The sequence below is a fragment of the Octodon degus genome, unplaced genomic scaffold, assembly GCF_000260255.1.
Source record: "Octodon degus isolate 3935 unplaced genomic scaffold, OctDeg1.0 scaffold00033, whole genome shotgun sequence".
Taxonomy (NCBI): Eukaryota; Metazoa; Chordata; class Mammalia; order Rodentia; family Octodontidae; genus Octodon; species Octodon degus.
In genome coordinates this window covers 13,224,693-13,244,621 of record NW_004524609.1, presented here as the reverse complement: position 1 = coordinate 13,244,621, position 19,929 = coordinate 13,224,693, and the positions used below count along the sequence as shown (strand labels likewise).

The following is a 19,929-nucleotide window of genomic DNA, read 5'->3' as shown; positions in this document are numbered from 1 at the left end:
TCTCTCTCTCTCTCTTCTTCTTCTTCTTCTTCTTCTTCTTCTTCTTCTTCTTCTTCTTCTTCTTCTTCTTCTTCTTCTTCTTCTTCTTCTTCTTCTTCCCCCCCCCTCTCTCTCTCTCTCTCTGGCATCCACTCATCATGCCTGGCGCCCCTCATCCATCTTTCCCTCTCTTGGACAGCACCTCCTCCCCAAGCCTTTCCTGCCCTCACTGCCGCAATGTCCCTCAGCCACCACTCAGTCAGCCTTCCAGCCACCCCAGGACCTACACCTCGAAATGCCATCCACCCCTTGTGCCTCAGTTGCCCAAGCTTCAGGCCTCAGTCCTTTGGTCATTGCTGCTTTGCCTGTTTGGACAGGATCAGCTTAGAGAGTCCTTATAGGAGGAAAGGAGAGAGCCAGAGAAGAGAGTGCCTCAGGAATACAGACACATGGAAGAAGCCACCTGCAGGTGGGGCCTGGAGGGATGTGGCCAGTAGCCAAGGATGCCTGGCGCTGCCAGAGCTGGGAAGTCTGCGCAAGGTTGCCCTTGGTCCTTCCAGAAGAGTAGCCTAGCAGCACCTTGATTTCAGACTTGTGGGCTCTAGAGCTATGGGAGAATTTCCTGTAGCTTTAAGCCCCCCTCTTTGTGGAACTTTGTTCTACAGCTGCCCAGGCAAACTAATCCACCCTGGGAGTCTCAGTGACCTGTGTCCCACTCCAGACAGGTCGTGTTTCTTGGACTGAGGGTCCCATAGCTACAGGAAGGGGCAGTGGCTGTTCTGCAGCCCAAGTGGTCAGGCCCCAAAGCACCAGCCACATGGCTTCAGAGACCTGGCTCCAGGCAGACTCTTTACTGGCTTGTTTAGATTTGGTTTCTTTCTGATTCACCTCCGCCTGAAGAGGCCCATAATGAATTTCAGTGGGGCACCAGGAGCCCAAGGCTAAGGAGCCCAAGCGAGGGGAGAGCAGATGGAGGGTGGATCTCCCGAGCAGAGGCCTTGCGGGGATCCTGGGGAAATTCCCCAGCAGGATGGGCCAAGTGGGAGGCTTGCTTTTGTTTGTTTTTGAAGTAATAACCGCCACCCCCAAACCTCAGGATTTCTTCTTTCCAGTCATTCTTTGCAAACATCAAACTGAGACCTCCTGAAGCTTTAACTCCTTGCACCCTGGACCATGGGATTCTGCATGGCTTTGCATCCTTTCCTGCCTCTAGCAATTAAAAATAAACAGAAAAGGGGGCCGGGGAGATGACTCAGGGGCTGGGGAGATGGCTCAGTAGAATAAGCACAGGGTCTGAGTTCAAATCCTAGTTCTGGAAAAAAAAACAGAAAAAAAAATATCAAAACAGAAAAAAACCCCAAAAATATAGCCGGTGTCACACAACGCTTGACAAGGTGGTCCCCAAGTCCTCTTATCCCTGTGGGGAGCCTAGCCACAACTTGTAGGCCCCAGCAAAGTCTGGGAAACTCCCTGGGACGTGATGCCAGAAGAAGCAGAGGAAAGATGAACCCTACAAAGGTACCAAGGGCCCTAGGGCAGACGGAGGCACAGGCAAGGGCGTTTCTGAGGTCAGGTGGACCTCAAATTGAATCCTGCTCTGCCACCTCCTAGCTGGGTGACCAAAGGCAATATGCTCAACCTCTCTGGGCCAGGTCTCCTGGCTGTCAAATGAAGAAAGGGGCCTCCTCTATCTGTGGTTAACTTAGAGATGCACTTGATCCTGCACGGCAAGTGTTCGGGTCAGAACACATGCTGGTCATGTGCATGCTATCAAGGGGAGGAGGGTCCTTGCTTTTTCCCTGAGTAGTGACCATCCCAGCGACCCTTGCTGAGTGGCCATCCTGACTCCGAGCCCTCTCCTGTCTCACCCTGCCGGCCTATGAAGTTTCTACCCCTGTGTCTCACCCGGTGAGACCTCTGTGACAAGGCTGGTGGGTGGCAGCTTAACGAAGGCCTGTCCTTAGTCATCAAGAGCAGTTAGCTGGCCCAGAAGGTCACAGGACCAGTGCCAGGGCTAGCAGGGTATTAGCGCCTCCAGCTCTGTACCACCACCATCCTTCTCACTGGCCACTGGGCCTGGGGATCAGTTGGAGCGTTGTGGGTGCTCCGGGGGAGGCTGGGGTGGCAAGGAGACTGGGGCTGGAGGCCTGCAGATGCCTCCTCTGCCCATGAGCTGCAGCAGATGCAGGCTACGGCCCCCAGGCTGCGTCTCCTCTGAGCCTTCCCTTCAGGCACTGGCCAGGCTCTGCCCTGTGGTTGCGCACCCTGCAGTGAGTGGAGAGCGCCCTAGTACAGTGCCATTACCCTCCACTCTGTGGGAGAAAGTCCCAGGCCCAGCTCCATCCTGTGCCTGGAGGAGGCCTCCTGTGTTAGTTTCCTATGGCAGCTATCTCGAATTATCGCAAACACCCAGTTAAAACAAGCACGCATGTGTTCCCCTCCAGTGCTAGCAAGCAGAGTTCCTATAACCAGGACGTGGGCTGGATTGGTTCCTCTGAAACCCTGGAGAGGGAGGCCCGTCTCCTTAGCTTGTCCAGCCTCTGGAAGCGCCCCCAGTCCTTGGCTCGTGGCCCCGTACCTCTCACTTCTGCTTCCATCATCAAAGGTCCTCCTCTTGCCTGGTTACTTCCTTGAGCCCCAGTTCATCCGAGATCATCTCTCATCTTGGGTTCTGTGAGTCCTACTACCTAGCGGGTTGGTGTCCTGCGGCTACAGCAACAGTTACCACAAGCCAGATGGCTAAAACTTTTAGCAGTCTCTCCTCTTTGTTCTGAAGACCAATCAAAGTGTTACAGGCTGTGGCCTCTCTGAGGGCTCCAGGGGCGAACATGTTCCAGTCCTCGGCACTCTGTGGCTCTCAGTCACACGCCTGCAGTCCCTGCCCCATCATCCGTGGCCTTCTCCCTGGGACTCTGCATCTCTGCTCCTCTCACGAGAACCCCCTCATGCTGGCTGAAGCCCCTGCTAATGGCCTTACCTTAACGCAATCATCTCTGCAAAGATGGCATTTCCAAATAAGATCACACGTACAGGAGTCCAGAGTTAGGACTTTAACCTCCCTTTGGGGGAGACTTAATTCAATCCATGATACCATGTAAAATGACATTCACGGACTCTGAGGATTCGCTTGTAGACAATTGTGGGGGCATTATTTGGCCTTCCACGCTGGCCATTTCAAATTCATTCATCTGGAAAATATTCGTGGAGCATGTATGTTCTGGGCAGATGTATCCGGGGTGGGACACAAACAAGCAAACAGGACATTAAATTAAGTTGTGATACACACCAGGACTGGCAGGAGCAGACTCTGGGGGAAGGCTGGAGAAAGGCTCTTGGAGGAGACACGGGGCTGAAAGCAGAGAGGGGCCATGAAGGCTGGCAGCTGAGGGAGGGTTGAAGGCAACAGCTTCCACCCGAAGCTTGCAGAATTGCCTTAAGCCTGCAGAGTGAGAGCCTTCCACCGCCCGCAGGTGCGATAGGTCCTTCTGAGGACCCTCTGCCGTGTCCAGCGTGGTCCCTGTGGGCTGCAGTGCTCCCGCCACCTGCGAGTCAAGCCAGGCCTGGCTGCTGCCTTCCCCCCTTCCGTCTGTATCACAAGGGTGAGCTCAGCCTGCCCCTGCGCCTGTGTGGACAACTGGCTTTCTCAGTGGACCCCGATATCTGGCCCAGCATTCCTTTAGCCTGCGTGTTCTCAGCCAGTGTGTATTCAGAATGCTGTATCAGAGGCGTGTGCAAGAGGCTTATTGCAGGAATTAGGTCACAGGCTCAGGAGGGCCACGGAGTCTCGCAGTCCACTGTCGACAAGCTAGAAACCCAGGAGATCCATGGTGACAACCCGTCTGAGAACCTGGTAGGTCATGGTGATTGATGTCTGAGTCCATTGGCCTGAGAACCAGGAACTCCAATGTCTGAGGACAGAAGACGGACATCCTTGCCCCAAACAGAGCAAATTCCACCTCCCTCCGCCTTTGTGTTCCATTCTAGTCCTCCAGGATCAGATGGTGCCAACCCACCTTCTATACTGGGTCCACCAGTTCCAGGTCTCATCCCCTAGAAACCCGAGTTTCTATGGCTGGCTGGTTGTCAGGGCAGCCCCTTGCTCAATCGCATTGACACCTACCACCTTGTCCCCTGCAAGCACCAGCCCCGCACCTGAGGGTTCTAGGTACTCAGAGAATCTGCCATGCCCAAGCTCCCTCCACCACTGAGGGCCACCAAGTCCCTCACTATCTAAAGATCTGTCCTCTGGAAAGAACCAACCCCAGGCCCACCTGCCGCCTCAAGACTCTCCTGCTCCTCAGTCCCCTGCCAGCCCCTGCCTTTCCCGGCCTCTCCTCCTCTTCAGCCCGCCTAGCACTGAGCCAGCACCTCAGCATCCACCCAAGTAGCAGCAGCAGAAGCCGGCGTACGCGTCAGACTCTCACCGAAGAGGCGGGAGGGGAAATACAGCTTAGATCGGAAACTGCCTAAAATAGAAGGACTGAAGTCACTGTTCCTGAATTGCCTGGCCGCTCCCTGTATGGGTGCATCCTGCCACCGCCCCGCATTCTCTGTCTCTCTCCCTCTTTCCCTCTCATTCACCCCACCTCCCACTGAATTCATGAATTCTGGATCCTTGCGGCTGCTTCCAGAGTGGAATCGCAGTGCCTCTGTGGCTTTTCCATCCGGAGCAGCAGAGCTCTGACTGTCCGCACCCCATCCGCGCTCAAGCTTCCCCTTCCATGATCAGAAGGTCCTGCTTGATCCTTCCACTCCTACGTCCTGAGCCCCTCCAGGCCCAGACTGGCCGGTCCTTAGCAATGGCTTCTTAGCCTGTTCCAGATTTGATTCTCGGACCCTGCTCCACAGCGCCCTTCCCTTCCGTGCACCATCTCTCCAGATGTAAGGAGGAGGAGAATCAGTAGTCTAACTGTTCATTTTCACAATGAGCCCCAGGAATTTGAGACCCCAAGCTGCTGGGTGCACATCCAGTTGAAGGCCACACCGTCCATGTGCTGCAGTCCACCCACACGCTGGGTACCTGCTGGTCATGTAGCCAGGGCAAGTTCCTCCAGCCTCAGCGTCCGATTTTCTTGTCTGTGAACTAACGCTTGTGTCAGTTCTTCCTCCAGCAGCATTTCGAGGCCTAAATGAGTTAGTATCTGTTAAGGCCTTAGAATGGGGACATTTCTTGCCATAAGGGTACTGGCTATTATCATGTTAATCACATAATGGTACTTTATTGTTATGGTACGTGACCCTTTCCCCCTTGAGTCACCATGAGCAGTGTTTTGCCTTCTTTCCGCAACACACACACACACACACACTCACACACACCATGGTGTTTGCTGCCTTTCCTGCTTGTTGCCCAGAAGCCTGTTGAAAAGTGGAAGGAAGCCCAAGTCCCCGAGCTCAGCTACTCATTGCTGTACCCAGAACGGGTGTTGGCCTCAGCCCTCTATGCTGCGCTGGCAGGCTGTGGATGTGGACATGCTAACCCAGCTACCTTCTCCCTGAACACCCGGAAAGAGGCCTAGGGAGAGCATCTGTGATGAGCGTGTATTTGTGTGTGTGCACACACGTGTGCATCGGGTGTGTGTGTGTGTGTGTGTCCGAGTTTGCATGCTGGTTGGTTCCGTGCGTGTGTGTGTGTATGTGTGGGCACAGCAGTGTTTCATGAGTGCTTTGCTCACTAGTGGGTGTGCGTAAGTATGCTCTGTGTGTGTGCCCCTGTGCACACGTGCACACTCGCCCTTCCTCCCTGTGAGCATTACCACATGCATCTCCAGGCATCTGATTTATTAACCAGGACAATACAAGGAGAGTGGGCCTATTATTTCTGGTGTCCGCATCAGCTCCTGACAGCTTCGTGGAATTGAAATATCTTATTTAATGTGAGTAAGAATCATTTTAAATATCAACTGTGACACTCAAGGACTCGAACCAAAAGGGCATGGTATGTTTCCTTGTGTGCTGCAGAAGATGCCACATTTGTTAGGCGGTTATTTTCTCCCCTCTCATCTTGTGTCTAAAAATCCAATCATCTGACCCACTTTCTCACCCCACTGTCATGCTATGTCCTTCCCCCTGAGCCCCTCTCCTTACCTCAGAGCAGTGGGCTGACCAGCCACTTCCTGCCAGGTTAAATCATGACTCTCTCAGTGCCAAAGATAAGAAGGAGGGATGTGGGTCCTTGGTGTGACTTCCCTTCCCACTTCTCACTGCCCAGCCTCCAAGCCTCTCTCGGACGTCTACCTGGGAGAGAGCTGGCTCTCTCCACCCAGAAGATTCATCTGTGCTCTGCAGCTGTCTAAAAGCCAGAGGCCACTCTGAATGCGGCTAGGGGAAGATCTCCAAGATGTGCTGTCACCTGCACAAAGCCAGGGGCCAAAAGGGGGCTGCAAGGGGGCCGGCCAAATAGCTGAGTGGATTAAAGCACCTGCAAGCAGGTACAGGGGCCTGGGGTTCGATCCCTGGGCCTGTTAAGCTGGCCCCACTCCCCAGGGTGTGCTGAGATGGGGATTGAGACTGGGCACGGTGGCATACGCCTGCAATCCCTGCTCTTGGGAGGCTATAAACAGGGGGATCACTACGAGTCCAATCTAGCAGTGAGACCCTGAACTCCCTGTAAGACCCTTCCCTAAAATACAAAAAAAAATCACTGCAATGATGTTCCTTCACTTGATGGGATGTGAAATTATTAGTCAACAAGGAAAAGGCTGCTGCTGACTGCCATCGTAGCTCCTCCTCACCTTCTCCACCAGGCTCAGGCCCCTACACCTTTGGGGTGCAAAAGAGATGACTAGGTTGGGAGTCTGAAAGCCCAGGAAGCCCAGGAATGTTTAGGTGAGGGAATCTATGTTGCCCTGGGGCTGGGCATGGAGTCCTCAGTGGATACCCCTCTGGGGGAGGGGAGCTCCTGCGATACCATCTGTTCCTTCTCTGAACCCTTCCCAACACCCCCAGTACACTTGCACAGCCCCTCGTGATCGCTTTGCTCACCACCTGGAGAAGCTCCAATTGAAGAAACCATTATTATTCCCATTTCACAGATATGGAAACTGAGGCTCACACTGCCCCATACATTTCCCAGAATGAACAGAAATGAAAGTCAGGCTGCTGCCTCTCCTCTTTGCAAGTCCTGCTTCTTCTTCCCATGCTGCACTGCCTCCTGGGTGGGTCAGGTCTAGAAGCCATTATTTCCATCCCCATCCCTGGTGGAGACCCAAACAGGGCTGGGCTTGTCCAGTTCCCTGCCTGGCCAGCGACCATGGGTGGATGGGGCAGGCAAAGCTGTGGGCTGAGTGTGTCCTGGCAGCTCAGGAGCAGGGACGCTGTCACCATCAGGGCTGCTTCCTGGGTGCTGTGTTCACCAGGCCAGGCGCCAGCCAGTGGCCTCTTCCATCCACCTGGCTGTTGGGAGTTGAACTGCAGCTTGGGTGAAGTGGGTTCCCTGACAGGAAAGGTGGTGGGTGGAGCTATTACTTTAAATAATGTCACCTGCAAGCCCAAAATAGGTCTCCTGGGCAAGGAGGCAGCTGGAGAAGAGGGAAAGGGAGCTTAGATGAGCCAGAGAGGGACTTCTCGCGGCTGGCACCGCAGCCACCTCCCATCACAGAGGGACAGAGGGACAGAGGGACCGACGCCCTGGGGAGGGACGGACCGACAGCCTGTCACCTTCTTCATTGCCCCAGCTGGGGTCTGGCTGAAGCAAACGCACAGAGTCTTCCGCAAAAATTGACTTATTAAAGTTTAAATTTCACCACGCATCACTGGCATCAGCAAACAAATCCAGATCCAACGAGTCCCTGGTGCCTCTTTTTATAATGTATACTTAAATTATACACACAAAGTGCATTTTTTTTTTAAATTTTATTTTTAAAATAAAAGCAGTATATGTATCTGATAAAGAAAACCGTGATGGCACAGAAAGACATAAAATCAGAAAATAGAAGTCCCCCTCCCTGCTTATCCTGGATACTTCTCCCAAAAGGGAGATGACATGTTCCTGGACGCTCCATCTTGGAGGAATTTTCTGTACACAGGGGTGTGTTGGTGTGATCATTTGCGTGTGAGTTTGCATATGTGCATCTGTGTATATACATATGAATGTACACACTATTTGAATTTACTTAAATGATAACATACCAAATAGTACATTATCTGGCAGTCTTTGACTTATGGAGAGCAGTGGAAAATTATTAAATTTTTTTTAAATTTTATTTTAATGTGTTTGGTACAGGATCTCACTATGCAGCCCAAACTTGTAGCGATCCTCCTGTTTCCAGCCTCTCCAGCTCTGGGATTACAGATGTGTACCACTATGCCTGCTCTTGGTGACCGGCTCAGTGCTCCCAAGGGCAGGGCTGGCGTGGCATGTCGCGCTGGGGCTCAAACCCTGGTCCCTGGGCTTGCCTAAGCAGGCACTTAGCCCTTAAATTATTTTGATTGGGTCAGTTTGCATGATCTGTGACCTTATTTAGCCCCTGGTGACCTTCTGACCTTATTCCCGTAATTCCCTCACACCCGTGTACCTCCCGGGGAACTTTCTGCGGCATCCCACGTGAGCATCCATCCATCCCTGGGATGCAGCGTTTTTTACTGAGCCAGTCCTGTATTGATGATAATTTAGTTTGTTTCCAGTTTTTCTTTGTTTATCTCTGTGATTAAAAGTAATGCTAGTAGAAATATCTTTCCACATATTTTTATCACGTAGCTGCAAGAATATGTAAAAAGGCCGGTTCCCAGAAGGTAATCCATGGGTCAAAGAACTGCGTTCGGATTGTGAGAGACGTTTCCCCAAGGGCCGGGCCAAGTTACAGCGCCACCACCAGGCACGCCTGGGGATCCGCGCGTCCCTCTCGCTACCTACTGCCGGCTCTCTCTGAAAGTCACTGACAGTCTGCCACAAAGGGAACATTATCTTGCTTTGGCTTTGAATTTCTTTCATCACAACAAAGGTCGAGCCTCTTTTCATGAGTTGAGCAGCCATTTCTATTTATTTTCCTCCCCCCTGGTGCTTTTTAATTCTATCTGATTCCATTTGTGAAGGTAGAGGGCCCCTCCAGCCTCTCCCTGCTTCTTCGCCCCCTCAGATGGCCATCGCTTCAGAGAGCCAGTTCCCCCCAACCTGCCTTCTTGCTTTGGGAGAGATGGAGCCTCAGGCAGGCGTGAGCGCTTGGGATGGGGATGCGAATAAAGGGAAAGGAGGAGCTGCTCTGCCAGAGCTCGGGCGCCTGCTATCTCGCGGGTCATCACACTGTGCACAGTCGCGAGGGACAGATAAGAGCAGCAGCCAGTGGCGGAGATCAGGGCGCAGGCAGCGGGAGGTGCTGGATGATGCCGCAGAACCAGAGCAAATGCGGCACCTGCCCAGCTGCCAGCCAGGTGCAGCCGACCTAGCGCGGACGGGGTCCTGGGGGCGTGATCTCCGCGTTGATTGGCTCGCTTCTGGGTTTGGAGTCAGGCTCCGTGGGCCTCTGCCCAGCTGCTTCTTCTTCCTCTTTTTTTTTTTTTTTTTTTTCTTTCTTTCTTTCTTTCTTTCTTTCTTTCTTTCTTTCTTTGTTTTCTTTTCTTTCTGTGTGTGTGTGTGTGTGTGTGTGTGTGTTTTATTTTTTATTTATTTATTTATTTATTTTTTGCAGAACCGGGGATTGAACTCAGGCTCTTGCACTTGCCAGGCAAGCGCTTATTCTACTGAGCCATCTCCCCGGCCCCAAAAGGATTTTTTGTTGTTGTTGTTCCTCGAATGCGTTCAGGGCACTTTTGGCCAGAGGGAGAGTTCTGAGGTTCCAACTCCAGCAACCTGAGGCTGACAGCTTTGTGGAAGCAGCCACTTAAAGGACTGAGCTAGGGCCATGCCCCCTGTGTGTGTATTTTAGTACAGGATCTACAGGGTCTCACTACACAGATAGGACTCATAGTGATCCTTCCTGTTTTCAGCCTCCCAAACGCTGGGATTGCAAATGTGCGCCACCACTCCCAGTCTCAATCCCTGTCTCAGCGGCACAGCACACCCGGCGATTGAACCCTGGTCCCTGCATCTGCCTAAGCAGGCACTTTAATCCGCTGAGCTATCTGGCCGGGCCTCTGCCCAGCTTCTTATTGTGTGTGAAACTACAGCTCGGTGCCAAGGTATTTAAGAACCTCAACGTCTTCTCCTCGGCAGTGGAGGCAGCCCCTCCTCCACCGTGTTAGTGCCAGGACTAAGTTAAAGGATTAAGTGCAGACCTGTGACAGTTGGCCCTGGACGTGTAAAACAAGGAACGCCAGGCTACTACGGCGGGCCTTGCATGAGGCTTAAGTTTAAAACTTTGTTAACTTTGCTGTTCTGCTGAAATTAGCTTTCTCTTTTGTCATCTCAGAAACGTCCCTTTTAAATAAAATGCTGACTATATCTATTTATTTTTCTCTCCCTGGCACTTTTTAATGTTATTCCTTTTATTTTTTTTTTTTTAAAGTATTTGTTGCTTGCTTCTGTTTTACTGTTTGGTTGGCTGGTTTTAATGATCTTGGCCAAGCGAAGAGCTGGCAGTCTTAGGATGATCCCCCTCCTTTTTTTTTTTAAGTGTTACCGGTCCATGATATCCAATAGTCTGGGAACTGCTGTGTGAAATGAAGAAATGTATGAAAAATACTTAGTACAGAGTCCAAAGCGGAGAGCGTGTGTGGATCAGAGCAGCCGCGTATCAACACTGGGGAAGCGATGATGAGGGTGATGGTGGGGATGACGCCGACATGCATGGCCAGGACTCGTGTAAAATGAAACTAGGCACTCAGGGAACCCCCAGCGTGACGTGCTCTAGGGATGAGTGCCAGTGAGCTTGTCCAGCCAAGTGGCTGGGCACAGCCTCGTACACCCAAGGCCTGAGGAAAGGGATTGTAACCCCATGTCCTTATCCTTCTGGGGGCCCAGCTAGAGCATTGCCCAGGAATAAGCAAAGTGATCGCCCAGGGTCACCAGGACGGCTAAGCCTGGTTGCCAGTACCCTCCACACTGGAGGGCCCCAGCCACCTGTGTCTCACTGTCAGAAGCCCCTGCCATGGACCGTCTCGGCCAGGTGAGCACACCACACGCCTGCTCTCCAGCCGCCTTCCTCCCGTGCCAGGCTCTGGAGCTGTCTGGGTAACTAGATCCCAGGACCCAGCTACCATAGGGATGGCTCAGAGTCACGCATGCAGAAGGTGGCCTCTCGCAGAAGGCTCTGCCTTCCCCCCACCCAGCTGTGGTGGAGCTCCGTGGGCTAAGGAAGAACCGACACAGAACATTTAGGGAATATGTACCTTTTCCTGCCCCAGCCACCTCCACCCATTTCAGTTAACATTACAGCACAGTCCTGGGTCTGGCCCAAATCCCAAGGCCCTCACTCCTTGGTCATGTGCGTCGCAGGTAGGGGAGGACACCACCCTCCAAGAGTCAGACAAGGATGGTCAGCAGCCCCCAAGAGAGCCAGCACAGCACTAGGCAGCCTGGCCACAGCAGTGTCAGAGACTCAGGCATGGCTCCTCCTGTCCTTGGGGAAGTACAGGCCAAGCAAAGCCCCATGGCCTGTGGGAAGGACTCACTATTTATAAGGACCTTTCTGTGACACCCATGATAGAGCCAGGGGGTCAAGAGCTTCCACTCCCTGATTCTCTTAATTCCAAGAAAAGTGACCCTGTGACCTCTGACCCTGAACCCACCCTCACCTCCGCACCGTGGCACTTTTTAATGCCGCTGCCTGCTTGCTGACTGGCTCTCCTGTCTATCTCCCTAGGTACATGATCACCAGCCTGGACCGCACCCACGCTGGCTTCTACCGCTGTGTTGTACGGAACCGGATGGGAGCCCTGCTGCAGCGACAGACTGAGGTTCAGGTGGCCTGTGAGTATGACAAGGACCTGGGGCCAGGGGAAGATCTGCGGGGCCCACATCCACTGGTTGTAACCTGGGAAGAGCCAGTTCCAATGCCTTGGGCCAGTGGCGGCCCTCCCCACCTGTCCAGGCAGGTCCCTGCATCTTACACTTGGCAGAACCAATGCCCAAGGACAGGATGGGTGCTCTCCAAGGTCACGCAGCAGATCTGTGGCCTATGCAGCCACTGGCTCTGTGGCCCTGTGGAAGGTCGGTCAGGAGCTCCTGGCACCCTTGGTTCTGGAATCAGGCAACCTCATCTGTGTTCTTTAAGCAGGAGTGGCCCATTGGTTGCTTAGAAGTGGGCTTTGCCACTGGCCTCAAGGGCCTCCTGCAAGTCCGCCTCGTACATGGGGAGGTCTCTTTAGAATGGGCAACTGGAAGCTTACCAGCTATTGAACTCTTTCCATCAGACTTCCCAGAGTTCCATGACTTTGACTTTCCCGTCTCCTGGCTCACTCAGCCCTGGAGCAGTTTGGGACCCAAGTGATCTTCAGGGCATTTTAGATGGAGTCTCAAGTGGGGAGACCAGAGCTCAGAGAAAGAGAAGGAAATGGCTCCCAGGTGAGCCGAGTGGGTAGAAAGTAAAGCCACCAGCCCATCCAGCCTTTGGGGGTGACAGCCTTCTCCCCACCAATCTCTAGGAAGGCTGCTCAGCTACAGAAGGGAAGACAGTGCAAAGAACCCCAGGGCCTCGGGCCTCACCCATGACTCAGCATCCCCAACTCAGACCTGTCCCTTGCTCAATTATCTGCTCTCTGCTGGAAAGGGGGTGCACTCTGGGCTGTTCCATTCTGACTCTGTGAGTGTGGGAGGTCCAAGTTCATATTTGAGGATGTGGGGATGTGAGAACCCTCCGTGAGCCCGAACATTTCACACAGAAGGACATTGCCTTGCCTAGAGTCCATGGGGCACTCAGAACTAATGCCGGCCACACTTGCTACTCAGAAGCGGTGGAGAGAGATCTAAGAGCAAATCTCATGTGAGGCAGAGTGTTTATAATAATTATGGAAAACAGCCGTAATCAAAGTGGAGGATGCTTGTCCCATAAATCAAAGACAATCCTGCTCATGCTGCAGCAGCAAAGCAGGGTTCCTGGGCTGGGAGAGCCCAAGGACTCCTTGGAGCTTCATTTAGCCCATCTGAAGGGTCAGTGTGCAGGGCCAGGTGTGGCTGGACCTTTGCAGAGACTGCGTGTGCATGCATGTATACCAGTGTGTGCAGGCATGCTTGTGAGGGTCATTCTGGCTTTCCTTTCCTGCGTACAAGGAGAACAAGTATGTATGCAAGTGCATGCACATCGACATGTGTACACACATGTACATGTGTGTGAGAGTGTATCTGAGTCAGTCTTCCTTTCCATTCACCTGTGCACTTGAAAAACCATATGTGAGTGAAAAAGTGTATCCATGCACCGCATGTGTCTGTGTATGCACATGGGTGTGTGCGTATGTCCATGTATTTGTAGTATGCAATCCCACTTGTGTGCACGCTTGTGTGTGTATGGATGCACAAGTCTGGGTGAGTCTGCTCCTTAACTGTGTACAGGAGAGAATGATATGGGGGTAGGGGGTGTGCACGTGTGTACATGTGTCTGTGTATGCAATTGGAAATGCCATACAGGACACCACAGAATTCAGGCTGTAGCAGGTGCAGGGTGGAGTTTCTGCTCCAAGCCCTGGGCTCATGGAGACAGTAGAAACTTTGCAGCATTGTGTATCCTTGACATGTGATGACACTGCCTCCTGGGTTGGCTGTGCTGATGAAAAAGGGAAAGGAAGGGAGGTCACTGTTCACATGGCTGAGATCCTCCTTGCTTTGGGCTTGATGGGGACCCAGGAGCCCCAGACTCAGGCCCTAACTCACAGCACTTACACACTCCTGCACATACAGTCGGAAACCCAGCTGGGAGACGCAGGCTGAGTGGTCCTCCCAGGAAATTGGGCCAGATGGTTTGTGGTCCCTGCCTCAGACCCACAGGGCTCCTCCTACCCCAGAGATGGGTGTGGCCATGCCAGGAGCACCTGTAGAGGACAGAAGACTTTCACTAAGGACCAGTGGTGCCTGATATTTTCCATAGGGTACAGCCACAGATCTACCCTTGAGCCCTTGGTCAAATGCCAGCTCACACTTTGCAAGCTGTGTAACCTTGGGTGAGTTTCTTAACTGCTCCATAACTCCATGTCAGGCCTGGCCAAATAGCTCAGTGGATTAAAGCACCTTGCAAGCAGGCACAGGGGCTGGGGGTTCAATCCCTGGGCCTCCCATGCTGGCCCCGCCCATGGGGTGAGCTAAAACAGCAATTGAGACTGGGCGTGGTGGTACATGCCTATAATCCCAACTCTTGGGAGGCTGTAAACAGGTGGATCACTACAAGTCCAATCTAGTAGTGAGACTCTGAACACCCTGTAGACCCTTCCCTAAAATATATAACTCCATGTCCTCACGTACAAAAGGAAATGCTACTACTAGGAGCCCCTGCTTGGCTGGGTGATTGCAAGGATTAATAAATCAGTGCCCACAAGCCATTGCAAATGGTCCCTACGCTGGATGACACCAGGGGAGAGCAGAGTGAGAGGCCCTCCAGGATGTCAGCCAGGAAAGGCAACCTCACATTGACAGCCTTCCAGTCCATCTGTCCAGGTGCCTTTCCTCTGCTCTGCAGGGCTGGAGCCAGGGGAGGCGGATGGTGTGGAAGGTCCACAGTCCAAGGAGGCCTCTTGTCCAGTTTTCAGCCTGAGCTTATGTGACCTGTGAGTGGGAGCCTCCTTACTTCCCTGCTCAAGCCTGCTCTGCAGCTCTCCCAGGCTCTTCTCCTCTGTCTTCCCGTCCCTCTGCTTGGTGAGGGCACATAGGGCACAGCTGCTTCTTTCGGAGCCTCCCCCTCTCTGGCTCTTTCCTCTTCCCCTGAGAAGGTGCTGCCCCTGTTCCCCGAACAGCCAGGACCCCGGTTGCTACTGCCCTTTGGGCCTCTTCCTGGGATCACAGATCCAGGCAGGCTCCACCCGGCTCCCAGCCCTGCCCAAAGAGGGCCTATGAATTGGGTTCTAATGAGAAATTAATAAGGCAGCTGCACTAACAACTAATGATAATGGCAAAGTCGTTACAGAAAGATTCTTTACGTGTTTTTAATTACAGCAATTAAGAGGAAGTCAATAAAACATTCCCCCCCCAGCACCCTTCCTGTCCCCATACAGAGCCTCTTCTTTGTATTTTTAAAGTCACCATAAATTTCTGGCAGTCAGTGAGTGTGGTGAATGGCCGGGAGGGTTAGAAGAGCTCTCCGGCATCCACAGACTTCCCCCAGCCTGCAGTTTGCCACCTCCACGTCCCGCAGGAACCTTCGTGTTCTCAGCTGAGTGATGCCCCCAGCCCCACCCTAGGCCTCAGGGACACTGCTCAGATTTGGAAGCACCCACCCAGCACCAGACCCAGCCCGAGTCAGGGTCCTGCCTGACCCTAGAGCCCGGCCCTCTTCTCCTGCTCTCCCGCAGCTTAGCAGCTCCTCACCAACAGTGGGAAGGACCTGTGGGATTGGGTTCAGTCCTGGGAGCTGGGGCAGTGCCTGAAACACCTTTTTGGGCTGCTTTCCCTGCTTCCCTGTCTGAGGCGTGAGTACTGCTGCAGGGCATCTGGGATATACAGCAGCTGAGGATCCCCCCATGGCATCTGTCTGGTCACCCACTCTACCTGACCACTTGAATCACTCTTCACCAACTGTCATAACTACATGGTGCCCTACTATAGACTGAAGTAGTGAAGACCCAACAGGGGATAAAACCAGGACACCTGTCCCCGTCCTCAACAAAAGTAATAGGGAAGCAAAAGCTAAAAGATGGCTGTAGGACATAATATACGAGACCCTTACAGGAAAATAGAAGAAAAACAAAGACAACTAAGGGGCTGGGGGTTGATGCAGGGCTCTTAATTGATACTGTTTGGAGGGTGACAGTGAGTCTCAAAGGAAGAAGGGAAGATCATTCCCGGTCAGAGACTCCTCGGGTCTGAGGCCGGCTGCCGAGAGAGGAATGAGGAAGCAGAGAGTGGCAGGAGGTGAGCTAGGCAGATGGGCACCCTAAGCCATGGTCAGAATGAGGTGAAAGGGACCGGGAGAGAGCCTAGTGGCGTAAGTGCCTGCCTGGCAAACACAAGGTCCTGAGTTTGATACCAACTCTGATACCAAAAAAAAAAAAAAAAGAGAATGAGGAGGAAGTCTTGGAGCAGAGTTGTGACAGGGTCTGGTTGGAAGCGAGACTTTCATGACAAATACAAAAAAGCACAATGAAATACTATTCCACGCCCCCCAAACTGGCAAAACCCAAAAGTCCAACCAGACCACGTACTGGTGGAAACCCACATCCGCTGGCCACAGTATAAGTTGGCAAGAGAGCCATCGAGATAGCTCAGCAGACTAAAGCACCTGCTTAGGCAAGCTTAGGCAAGCGTAGGGACCATGGTTCGATCCCCGGCACCACATGGAGCACCGTCCCTCTCCCAGGGCGGGCTGAGCTGAAAGCAGGAGGATCGCCAGGAGTCCAAGCTGCATAGTGAGACCCTGCAACAATCAAATACATTTAAAAAAAATAGTAATAAGTTGACAAACTAATGAAACTTGAGCAACTTTACATAATGAGTAAAATCAACATACGCATACCCTACAGCCCAGCGGCTCTATTCTGGGGCATAGCCCCTAAAGATCCTCCCAGCTTGTGTGCCAGAGGCCCCCAAGAAGCCATTCCCATTCTTATCAGGAGAGCAAAGCATGTGGCTTTGTGTCCTGTGGAATTCCGCACAGCCACAAACATGATTAACAGAAAGACAAGGCCTGGCTAAACTGCCACAAAAATCATGTTGCCCCAGAAAGCATACCACAGAAGGCTACCTACAAAATAATCCCAGGATAAGGGCTCAGCAGCTAAATTAGCTACGCATTGTCCCAAGAGGCGGCTGAACGTAGGGAGACAGAGAAGAAAGCTTGGCTGTCATTGCCACCGCATTCAAGAGAGAAATGAGCCCTGGGAGCACAGGGGAATGGGGGACCCTGGAAGGGGACAGCATGTAGGCAGTAATCTGGCATTTAGCTGGGTGGTTGGTGTGTGAACATTTAATTTGATTCTTCTTTCTAAACTATCTACAGAATCATATACACCCTTTTGTATGCATGATATAACTCATGAGTTTAAAATGATTTAAAAATAAAGAAAAGCAATGGCCATATTCTGAAGTGGAATACATAATTTACAGACCCTTTTAACTATAACAAAGAATCAGTTCTAGGCCACATCCAGCGGGGCCCCAGAACCACACTTCTTGCACCTGGGGGATCTTGTTAGTGAGGTTAGCTCAGCCCTACAGGCGTGTGTGATCATTTGCCACTGTGGCAGGCATGTGGCCACACATGGGGAATGCTGGGAGGGAATTGTCTGTTCCTGCCTAAGTGGGAAGAGTCCTCCCAGGCCCCTGGGCCCCTCCTTTGTCCCCAGCCTTCCTCTAGTCTGTCACCCTGCCCAGATTGGCTGTACCAGCCCCCTTCTAGCAGCCGCCCGCTACTGCTGTGTAGTTGTCCATGAGTGTGCCTGGGGTGCACCTGCACCTGTGGGGGACACAGACATCGCCTGCTCATGCAAGGGCTCCCAGGAGGCCCATGTGACAAAGTGGGTGGAGAGAATAGGAGGACTCTTGGACCTGAGAGCCACAGTGATTGTGAGGAGATTATGGAATTGGGTGGGGAGAGGATCCATGCAGAACTTGGACCGGGACCAACTGAGCCCCTCCTTCCTCCATGCATTCTATTATGTATACAGGAATGGGTACAGCCGCCCACCCCACTGTAACTGTCCGTCTCACTATAACATATATATATATATACATGCACACATACATACATACATACATACGAACATCCACCCCACTATAACTGTCCATCTTGCCATACGCATATACATACATGCACATATGCATACATACATACATAAAGCCATCCACCCCACTATAACTGTCCATCTTGCCATACGCATATACATACATGCACATATGCATACATACATACATAAAGCCATCCACCCCACTATAACTGTCTATCCCACTATACACATACACATGTGCATGCCTGCATATGTATGTACAAACCATGCACTCCACTATACAACCACTCTTTCACCCATACATACAATCGTATAACCATACATACATACATATATACAACCATCCATCTCCTCATGTATGAACGTGCATACATACCACCACCATCCACCCATCCCGCTTAGCCCATCATACAAATATGCAGACTTCCAGCCCCTCATTCATTCATTCTTCCACTTACCCAATCACCCATCCCTCCATCAGCCAGAATTTATTAACGTTGAGCTCACCATGCTATTGGGAGGGTTAAATGAGATAATGCTCACGGCCCTCCATCCTGAACAAATACCCGCCCGCCCAAAGAGCCTCCCATCCAACCTGTGTCCACACACTGAGCCAGCCTATACCCTGCCCTACCTTTCATGTCCTGCTTTCCTGCACCTCCCTGCCTCCATGTGCTTCTTTCTTCTGAACCCAAACCTGACCCCTGTGCGCCTGCACGCACTCGCTGAGCACCTCCATGTTCATGTCTTCACCTCGCCCACTCCCAGCCTGAAGTGCCTTTTCTTGCTACCCCCTCTCGGGGAAGAACCCTATTCCTGCTCCCAGCTATCCTGCACCTGCTGTGGCAGGTGCACCTGCTGTTCCAGGTGTCACTGATCACTTGCTTCCATATGCCCGTCTCCTGGCCCAGACTTTAAGCTCCAGGAGAGCAGGGACCAGGGTTTTCTTCAGCACCCACCGCAGGTCTCACCTGAGCCACAAGAAAACTCTACAAGGGGCTGAGGGATGGTGGTTCCAGGTGGAGTTAGACCAAGCCAGCCGTGTGCAGAGGATGAGCCTGGTGCCTGGTAGGGATTTACTCAGGAATATTCCGAAACCAAACCACCTAGCCAAGCTTCCGGTCGAATGGGAGACAAGGCAAGCTCATGGGGCTGGGAGCCAGGCAGGGTGTACAAAAGGAAGCCGAGCCAGGCGCAGCCCCAGAGCCTCAGGCTGGACAAGGCACTCGGTCTCCATGAGCGTTCGTCTCCGCATCGACCAAACAGAGCTAATAAAAACAGAGAGGAGAAGGAAACGCCATTACCACGAAATTGCTCTAAATTGTTTAAATACATCTTCTGAGTTCTGCGAAAAGTTTCTTAAACAGATAAAATTATTGTGAGAACTGAAATCAATGTGATTTATTGACGTAATTTTTGGAGACAGAGCCAAGTAATAGAAATTAATAAACCACTAAAAACGTATATTTATTAAAATTGAGCTTGTCATGTTATTGGGAGGATTAAATGAGATAATGCATGGGAAACAGACCCAGAAAGAAACCTGGCATGGGTTAAGTGCTCAACAAATCTGTTTTTTAATTCTATTTTGATGGTTCTGGGTAATCTTTATTGACGAGGTGATGTTTAAACTAAAGCATGAAAAATGTATAAGATTCCCATATTTTAATACTAAAAGTACTAGATATAATTTTCACCACTTTTATAGACTCTTCCAGTTTCTATGCTGGGCGGCAAGTCCCCCCAGGACTCAGCGGTGTACAGCCATCACGAGTTATGCTCACAGATTCTGTGACTCTGGACTCTGGATGGGACACAGCAGGGGCAGCTTGTCTCTGTCCTGTGGTGACTGAGGTCTCAGCCGAGACACACAGGCTGCAGGCTGAAGTCACCTGAGGCCTCCCCCGTCTGTTCAAGTATCTGGTGCTGATGCTGGCTGTCACGCTGGCTTCTGTCCCCACTGTGCCGTCTGGTTTTATGTCTGCCCAGGTTCCACGGAGCTTCCTCGGGACAGTGGGTCAATGCCAAGGACCAGGGTTTGGCCAGAATCTTCTTGATTACTTAGTGACACAGCAGTGCACCAGTGTGTTCTTTTTTTTTTTTTTTTTTTTTTTTTTTTTTTTTGGCAGAACCGGGGATTGAACTCAAGACCCTATGCTTGCCAGGCAGGCACTTATTCCACTGAGCTATCTCCCCTGCCCCAGTGTGTTCTAT

At 52.0% G+C, this 19,929-nt stretch overlaps 1 protein-coding gene across 1 annotated transcript in view; it reads left to right on the top strand.

Moving 5' to 3' along the window:
* The window catches only part of Sdk2 (sidekick cell adhesion molecule 2), a 277,422-nt gene that overhangs the window by 150,608 nt on the left and 106,885 nt on the right, over window positions 1–19,929 (top strand). Inside the window, exon 3 of the mRNA XM_012514498.2 lies at window positions 11,715–11,821. Within this exon, the coding sequence (XP_012369952.2) occupies window positions 11,715–11,821 (107 nt within the window). The remainder of the gene's footprint in view (window positions 1–11,714; window positions 11,822–19,929) is intronic.